General features: G+C 34.5%; 1 protein-coding gene across 1 annotated transcript; it reads right to left on the bottom strand.

The window, feature by feature from the left end:
• Nucleotides 1–660: 660 nt before the first annotated feature.
• Nucleotides 661–9,340, bottom strand: LOC109084703 (complement C1q tumor necrosis factor-related protein 1-like). The gene is made up of 4 exons (XM_019099377.2): nt 8,770–9,340; nt 2,544–2,686; nt 2,264–2,373; nt 661–1,690 (listed from the first exon to the last, which is right to left on the bottom strand). The coding sequence occupies exons 1-4, from the start codon at nt 8,791–8,793 to the stop codon at nt 1,140–1,142; spliced, it is 828 nt and encodes a 275-aa protein (XP_018954922.2). The 5' UTR covers nt 8,794–9,340; the 3' UTR covers nt 661–1,139.
• Nucleotides 9,341–9,799: the final 459 nt, after the last annotated feature.

Here is a 9,799-nt window from a genome sequence, read left to right on the forward strand (position 1 = left end):
TAAAAAGATTGTTTATTGAAATAATTGAACTTGTTTTGCAGCACCACTCATTTATTGCAGCTTTTTAACATTTAATGAACGTTGACCTCTAGGTTGACAATGACAAAATTGAGAATGAACACATTTACAAATTAACAATAATAATAAATGTGCTTCCTGCTGAAGCCCCTGTTAGTCTTTTTATAGAAACTTGCTGTTGACCACAGTAACCTGGTTCTTTTAAAAACTTTACAAATAATGAGCTTTGGTTAAGTGCTAATAGTCCAGTTCATATTATTTTTTATTTAATAGAGACCTTGTGCAAAACAGGAACAGATTTTCAAAGCATCGGCTGTTTTAAAGCATACATTTGTTCAGCTGTTATTAAATTCACAACGTAGTTGTTTATATGCTGATATGACCATGAAGTCTTACCGCTGCATCCATTTATACAAATGTAACATTTATAATACAGTACACTCATCATTATTAATCATAGTTACTCTAGTTGTCTGTGGCATGGACTGTGTCTAAGTAGCTCATTTTCTAATTCTACAATACTGTAAATCATAAAAAAATATTGATTTACTAAAATATCACTGTTTTAGTTTAGTTTAGTTTGTTGGCATTATTTAAACTTTTCTGACATTATGTTTTTCTTGGGTTTATTTTATGTTATAATTGAAGCACCATTTTCTACAACCAAGTTAATACTGATTTATAGCCAGATATATTATAATAGATAAAATACAATCATTTCAAGTAATCTGTTAATTGATTACTGATATATCTACACATGAAAAAAGGCACCTGTAGATGTTGTGCAATAAAATGTTAAAATATGATACTGTTTTCTTTATATGATACTGTCAATATTTTTTTTTTTAGATTGTATATATAGATTTGTATTGTTTTTAATATTATTAGCCCAATAACCTTTACCATGTTTGTCAAATAGCACCAGCCTCTGTAACAAAGTTAAAGATGGTCAGACACACATGACACTGCAGTACTGGATCATAAAAATAAACCAAGGTTCCTCCTGAAGTACCATGTAAAACTGTTAAAAATATATTACAAAAAAAAAGAATAACAAGAAATTACATCTCATTTAATAGACACTGTTTCATAAATCCCTGCAGTCCATAGATTGTCTCTGCTTAACCCTCTAACTTTGCCTTAATAAGGTAACCACTAAATGTGATGTAGGTGTCAAAGTCATCACTAAACACAGCGTTCTCTCTCTCGCCCTTATAGAGCCGAATCCACACCTGGTCATCCCTTTCCAGCTCCAGCATGAGGCTCTGGCTCTGCATGATGGAGCGGTCGCTGGGCTGAGCGTACAAAATGGCCATCTCCTGCTCGTTCTTCATTAGATGCAGGTATGTTTCCTTTTGGTTCCAAGTGTGCGCATTTAGGCTGAAGAAATAGATGCCGGGTACGTAGCAAAAGAACTTGCCCGTGAACATGTTGAAGTGGCCGTACAAGTTGACAAACTCTGTGTCAAAGATCATGGTTTGGTAGTAATCATTACTGTGCAGCGCCTTCTTGCGGCCCACGGAGAAGGCAGCGTAGTAGGACTTACAGGGTTCTCCAGGAGCACCAATGCTGCCCTTGTTTCCCTTCATGCCATGGGGGCCTCGGGGTCCACTTTGCCCAGACTTGCCCATTTTCCCATAAGGTCCTCGCACGCCAGTGTCTCCCTTCTCCCCTGTAAGGGAACGAATATAGTAGCGAATGGTGAAAAGTTCAATTTGGCTTAAAGTTTTTACTATGATCATTAAAAAAGGCCTTTACATTCTTAATCTCTGATTTATTATGCCTTGCTTCCTGAAACTTTATGTTCTGGTCAAGCTTTGGAGGGTGTTTTATTAAACATCCACTAATTAAAAAATATTACTCTTAAATGGTCTTGTTTGTGTGGAGTGTTGTATAGAAGATGGCGCCAATCTCACAGCCATTACTCTTCTGTTGTTTGTGACAGTTTGGCCCATAAAGTCACTTTCTGCGGAGGTTTGTCCTTTTTGGTGCATGTTTTCCTGCCCACAGAAGCAGCCTGTGATTAACCAGGCCTAACCTATGTCATTCACAGACAGTGAGATATTTAGCTAAGACTAACGTTGACCCAAACAGCTGTATACAGTCAAAATGAGTCAACTGATTATGTAAGTCGTTCTGTAAATGTAAGCTTTTGTAACACGATTATCCTTATAATGGGAGAAATTTACCTCATTCATTTTCAAGGCCAGAAAACATTTGAAGTTGATTTTGACATATTTTGTACCTTTTAGGATGGTGATGTTTATCTGTGGCACAATATTGTACTGTGGGTATGGACTGGCATACTGTGGGGCCTCCTCTGCAGGGTCACAGCATCGCCTGCACTCTGTTCCACTAGATTCACAAAGGGTTAGATAGATAGATAGATAGATAGATAGATAGATAGATAGATAGATAGATAGATAGATAGATAGATAGATAGATAGATAGATAGATAGATAGATAGATAGATAGATAGATAGATAGATAGATAGATAGATAGATAGATAGATCATGGAACATACCTGCCATCTCTGTAGTATTCTGGGGATCTTTGGTTTTCTCTGTGTTCATACGTGTCTTGGTCAAAATCCCGGTATTGTGCAATATACGGCTCAACCGATTTGGCAAACACCACCATCAGTAGTACCAGGCTTGAAACCAGCATCTGAGATGAAAATTACCTCATTATTTGGAGTCCAAAAAGAATTATTTGGATAGAAGAATATACAAAAAAAACTGGAATGTGTTTTTTTTTTTTTTTTATTCAGCAAAGACATATTCAGTTAATTAATTTCCGACTTGATTAATTTCCAACTTAAGTAATGGTTGCTGAATATTTTTTTTTTTTTTTTTTTTTTTTTTTTTTGCCATTATATGAATAAATTACATTTTAAAATATATTTAAATAGAAAACAGTTATTTTAAATTGTAACAATATTTCACATTATTATTTACATTATAATTTTACATTTTAGTTTTTTTTTTATTTTTTATATGATAAATTGGACCTTGGTTAGATTAAGACACTTCTTTCATAAATTTAGTTTGATACATATACATGTATTTTTATTTGTAGTGTGTATATATATATATATATATATATATATATATATATATATATATATATATATATATATATATATATATATATATATATATATATATAGATATATATATATATATATATATATAAATTTAAAAACAATCATTTAATCAAATAAAGAAAATATGCTAACTGAACAAAAAATCAACACTAACATCGAGAGAGCTAAAAGAAAAAAAAACTTAAGTGTATTACAGAAATGATATGCAAGGACTTGATTTGAATCATTAATTATGCTACATCAGAAGTCACATAAATAGGCTTTTATGTACACAGTATATCACATGTGGCCTTGTGCTGTTGGATGGCCAGGGAAATGATGGGAGCAATGTGTTATTACATAACCGTATCATTCTTGATTCATGTTATGTATCAGCAAATAACCAGCTTTGATATTGAACCTGTTGCGTTTGACTGATAGCAACAACAAAATTGTTTCAGATCAAATCTATGTAGAAATCTCACATAGTAGCATATAAACATGCCTGTGGTTTCATGGTCTGTGATCGTTGATATTATTAAATAATCATTTACAGAGAGTGTTTGGTCTATGTTGGTAGCATAGGTAAGTTATTATGCATGTAAACATGTTTCATTTTTTATTTTTTAGTGTCTTTGAGCCAAGAATTGCATATTTCTATGTAGAAATCCAATCATCATTGTGAAATTTCATATACAACAATTAGGTGATGAAAGCTAATGAAAGGCTCCCACAACATTTTTTGTGATTAGAAATTCTAAAAAGAAATCATGAAAATGTGGCCTGAAATGTTATGAAACCAATGACAAAGACGTCTTGGAATTTATTGTCCTATTTTAAACTGGTGATCACACTAAACCACTATTTCATGTTTTTTCCCTTCTCATGACACCACAGCTCAGCCCTTTTGAAACAGTGTTTCCAAACCGTGAGGCAGAAAGGTATCTAATGATCAATGATGAGCAGGAAGTATTACACTTAAAGCAGTATAGAATAAATGCTTGCAGTTTTTTCGCACATACAATTCTTTCTCGTATGTAACACTGGTAAGTGATTAAATTCATTTTCAGGTTCATTCAGACAGTTCATTTGAGTCTTCACAGGAGCATTTATGTTTTCATTGTCATATTGAAATATTTAGTTAAATGCTGCTGTACATAATATGTTTTTGATTCAGTTAAATACGGTAGGATTTTTGCAGATTTTATTATTACATTTAATGTATCTATTCAAGTTTAAGGATGTCACTCTTGTCGCTGTGATAGTTTAATCCTGCACTAATATTAAGTAGCAAGTAACTAGCATCTAACTTTTTACTGGTTAACTAAAGTATATGCTTAGAAAATCAAATGTAATCTACTTCAACAATTACATTATCACAGGTCTTTATACACATGCATTTTAAACCTAATTGTGATTCCCTTCATTGCTAGTTGTCTTACAAGAAAACTTCTTTGCATTTTTTCCCATTTTCTGTGCTTGGGAACATACTGAAAAAAAAATTCCACAAAGTTGAAAAAGAGCCCACATATTTTGTGAGATAGCTACAGCTAAATGCTCAACTATTTAAAATACATAACAACCCAGTCAAGGCCAGCATGAATTCCAATAGCTAAATGTGGTGAGAGTCAAAACATGTCCACTTATAAAAGATTACAAATACTGTGACCATCAGCATTTTTCTATAAAAACAGTTCGTCCATAAGGAATATAATCAATATGATCATAAAAATCCCCAATCCATGGCTAAGTAGTTGTCTTTTTTGCACCATCAAGATGTGCAAGGTGTGTGTATACATACACACACACATATACAATTTCTCATTGTGGAACAATTATGGTGAGATCAAAAATAAACAAAAAATAAATAATGATAGGGATATTTTATACACAATAGGTTCAAATAGCTTGATAAGTGCACTAAATATACACTGTAACAGTTAGATTACAGGCTGTCAGCATATTAGTTTTGTAGCATCCAGCTGTGCAGTGTTGCAGCACTACAGGAAATGACACGCACTAAATAATTGCACAGTAGCTCACATAGTAGCATATAAACATGCCTGTGGTTTCATGGTCTGTGATCGTTGATATTATTAAATAATCTTTTACAGAGAGTGTTTGCATAGGTAAGTTATTATCCATGTAAACATGTTTCATTTTTTATTTTTTAGTGTTTTTGAGCCGAATATTACATATTTTGATATGGTCACTCACATGATCACCCAGCCCTCAAACCATGCAGCATGTTGACTGTGCACAATCCAAACATGACATAAAGGTTTTTGTGTGTTTTGGTTTTTTTTTTCACTTTATTAATTGAGTATGTGTTTATATGTATTTTTTTGTTGTTTTTATTTGGTGGTATTAAAATTTACATATCTATTTATTAATTGTATTCATCATATAACATTTAGGCTACAAGTAATTGGTAGTCAATCCGTCCAGAAGTCCTGTTTTATATTATTTCCCTTTTGCTTCTGTTTCCTTGATTATCCTCGTTTTCATGCTCAGCCATGTTTACAGTCCCACATCTGATATCCTGGCATTAGAATCCCTGTCCTTCCTGCGGATGTCGGGGTCTTGAGGTCATGTTTACATGTTCAGCACATCACTGAGTCCTCCTTTAGCTCAGGCCCAGTCTTTTTGGCTCAAACAACATCTACCCTGACCTTTTTAAATGGATTACATAAGCAGGGAGTGTTTTTTTCTCTCTCTTCGTCTCCAGGGAACACCACGCTCCAAATCATAAGCATCCAACCGCTATTTTTCAGAACATCTAAAAGTCCCTGAACCCTCTGTAGGTTTGAAACCATGAATGGTGAGGCAAAAGTCAAATGCATAAACATTTGACTGCTTTCTTTAGACATATACCATAACCTGATTTGGCCATTGAAGACTTACTGTACCAAAAATGACAGTTGACCCTTTTTACTTTATAAACGCACATTGCTGGTTGTATTTTGAACAATTAATTTAAGCATTTTATTTAACTCCTCAAACTAATTAAAATTAAATTAAAAAACTGGGGGTTTAGATCAAAAAGATTCCATTTTGATGCAGAAAATACACACTGCCCCTTTTTGAAATAATCATAATATTAATATACTTGTTAAACATCATAAAAGGAAATAATGTTGGTATCCTTCCACATTCCTAAACTGCAAACAGCCACTGAATGTGTAATAACAAATAGCCATGGTGTTATCACAACAGATCATAATAACTATTAATCTGCATTGTGCTTTTTTGCATCCCTACACAATTCCACAGGCATGCAGTGGCGTGTCTGATCTACGAGGTGTGGTTTTGGTGGATTTTCCCACTGGAAAACAAGTGTGTGGTCTCCAGTCAATGATCCTGTTGAATCCAACATCAATAAAAGTTAACCAATTCTTTGTCCTTCTGCTTTGGTGTTTGGTTCTGGATCATATTGAAGTTAAGGCCCACCAGGTGCACTGTAACGCTTTTCTAAATCCTCCAGTCTGAGGTCAGGAGCTGAAGATAAACACTGGGGTAAATAAGGACTCTTTGGCTATAGAAATAAGGTACTGTCTCCATTCTTGGGTTTGGGTGTGTGACCATATGCACCCCAGTGACCTACTTTCAACCACATACTGAATACTCTGTGCTTCTGTCACTAATCATGCACAGCTGAAGCCCCCATATGCCAGGTTCAATCTACCATGTACCCTTTCCTACTGTACGTGCTGTTTTTCCTCACATTCGTAATCTTTCCAATTCTTTGCAGCTGTTTTGTAATATAAATTCTTTAGAGGAAGTTGAATGAACCTCAGTGAGAATAAGTAAACTTCTATCTTATTAAAGCAACAATCTTCTTTGCCTTCTGAACTTACAATTAGTTCCTCAAGTTCATATGGATGCTAGTGTTATCAAAAGGACAAGCACTTGAAACACAGCTGGTCACAAGTAATTTGAGTGTAAAAGAGTAAACTTTCCCAATTTTTATTTTTTTTTTAAAATAACAAGCTCATATCAACGTTGCCGAAAGACACCAGAGGCCTCCCCGGTCCATGGTGGGCATTTAGGTGAAGGACAAATTATGGTTTCAATGTCTTATTGCCTTGACTTTATAAGCACAATTATGGGCTGCTATCAAACACAATAAAAATATACCATCAAATGCCAAGCTGAATTTAAGTAACTGTGTTTGAAATGGAATACTAACTTGCCACTTACTGAATACTTAGCATGCACTATATAATGCATAATATTTTACTAAAATAATATTTTAAACAGTATGCATTACGCAAGAACAAAACTTCTAAACAGCAGTATGCTACATTATCACATGAATTCATATTATACATAATGTATCCTGCTGAAATGGTGAGAGTATAATGTTAGTATGCTTTCCGAACTCAAGCATGGGAGTCATTGTGGGACGTTACTCATGTGACTGCAAGGAAGAGCTTCCTCAAACTATTCATGCACATCCTACACTACATAGTAAATTCTCAAGGGTTTAACATTGTTTAGAAATGCCAGTAATTTTACTTTAAACTAGCAATAGACACCACTGGATTTGGTGTTGACATCAAAGCTCAGACATTATGTGTGGTTACTTTGAAATCTGTGTGGCATAACACTGAGGCCAGATTCACCCTTGACCTATAAAAGCCACTTTCTTTGAAATTAAACATCCTCCATGGTTCAGAGAACCAGGCAAAAACACTCACCTTCAACTTATCTTTTGCAACCCATTTTACTTCCACACTGTGACATATTTGAAAGTGGAAAAAGGGGTATTGTTGGACTTTTTATCTACTGGTAACTGACTGGAGGAACATGGTGAACCATTCCCTGATAAACCACTGCTCCCTGGCAATAATATTTTAGGAGGGGCCATATACGTAAAATTATGCAAGAAAAGTCTGTTACACAACTTTTGTTATGCAGTTTGGAAAACTTGGTGTGGTTAAAAAGCAATCTGGTGTAGAACTACTCTTAATCATTTCATATTTCGACTTGATGAAATATCCTTTGACAAGGAGATGAGGCAATTTGAACTTGGCTTTGTGATGGCATGCCTCAAGAATTCCTGTCCTAGATTTGGTTCCTGCACCCTGTGGCAGTGCTAATCTTTCCACAGATAAAAAATAAATAAATAAAGATTTCATTTTGTCTTCATGAAATTTAGCATGATCCTACATTGCCTATGATTTAATAGATAATCCTTAGGGGCAGGGTGGGATGCATCACTAGCAGAATTAATTACTTTGTAATATTAAAACCACATGAAACCCAGGGTGTTGTTACATTTAACCCAGCTGTGTCTTTTTGCTTTGCACCTGCTATTAAAATTTACATTTCTAAGCTTGACTTAACAATCATCTTGACATTGCTGCTGTCTCTCAAAATAAAACACCTACATCCCTAAGCATTTATGTGAATGAGCAACCAACAACAGATAAAGTTAAATAATTTAACAAGTTACACAAAAATGTGAAAAACACTTAAATCTGTTATTGTCCAAGCATGTTGTTTTGCACTAAGATTCAGTTTCACTGGCATCTGGAAAAGTTTTCACATCATTGCACTTGCCATTATGTGTAACAATCTAATTTGTTTGAACAGTTTACATTTACAAAAATTAAATGGCATGCAGTACTATTGTAATTTTCCATCCTAATATGTCCCCTACCTTCATTTTGGCAGGTCCAAACATGAGGGTCCGCAGAAGCTCTGCTGGGCAGCACTGAGGATGCTTGCGTTGACTGGGCCGCACTGCTGTGTGTCTCTGAGAGTGTTATATCCTGTCAGCGTTTTTAAGGCATCTCCCTCCTGCACTCCAAAACTCAGCATGCCATGAGGAGCCAGGAAAAAAATGCAGGAAAGGAAGAGAACGGAGGGAGGAGCATGGAGGCATCCAAGAGGGTGGGGTGAAATGAAAACAACAAAAAGGACAAAGTGAAAAGAAACGAAACCTTCCAAAAAAAAAAAAAAAGTAAAAAAAGGGCCAGAGTGGACCAACTGGATAGAAGGAAATGCGCAAGGCTGTGGAAAGAGTATGAGAGAGAGAAATAGAGAGAGAGAGAGAAAAGAGCAGGCACCACCTTGTTCCCAGACTTTTCAGATAAATGTTAAGTAGCTGCTGACAGTTCCAGAGAAACTTCTAAAGAACAAGATTAGCATTTTAATGACCCAAACATTTCAGATAATATTACAGGACTGTAAAAAAATAGCATTGTAGGCCTAATATATTGACAGCAAACTGAAATACACTGAAGATTATATGTAATATAATTTTGATTTGTTGACAGTTTGCTCTTTTTAACTTGGTCTAGAATCCCTGTATCATCAGTTAAAGCTGAACTTTAATTCATTATATTTGGTAGGTCAGTATTTACTACCAATTGTATGAATCATTTAAAATGAGGGTAATTTGGCTAATATTGGCCCTTTTTGTGCCTAAAGAGAGCCATTAGCTTAACCACATAAAAAAAAGAACATTGTTCCAAGGCAAAAACAAAATCACAAAATAATCTATCTATGTAAATTAGCCAGATTGGCTGTTTTGCAACTGTGCTGTGAAGGGCACAGTTGCACATAATATTTTTTTTCTTTCTCTTTTTTTTTTTTTTTTTTTTTTTTTTACTTATCCAGTGTTAATTTTATTTGTTTAAAATATTTCATTCTTTCTCAGTTTTGCAGAAACATATTCAAATGTAGGG

This window comes from Cyprinus carpio, chromosome B12 (assembly GCF_018340385.1).
Source record: "Cyprinus carpio isolate SPL01 chromosome B12, ASM1834038v1, whole genome shotgun sequence".
NCBI classification, from domain to species: Eukaryota; Metazoa; Chordata; class Actinopteri; order Cypriniformes; family Cyprinidae; genus Cyprinus; species Cyprinus carpio.

Bases quoted from the DNA above. Each gene is read 5' to 3' on its own strand.
- LOC109084703 (XM_019099377.2), bottom strand. From the start codon at position 8,793: ATGTTTGGACCTGCCAAAATGAAG. The intron at 2,374-2,543 runs GTATGTTCCATG...TTGTGAATCTAG, and splicing joins GAATACTACAGAGATGGCAG to TGGAACAGAGTGCAGGCGAT. The intron at 1,691-2,263 runs GTACAAAATATG...GTTCCCTTACAG, and splicing joins AAACATCACCATCCTAAAAG to GGGAGAAGGGAGACACTGGC.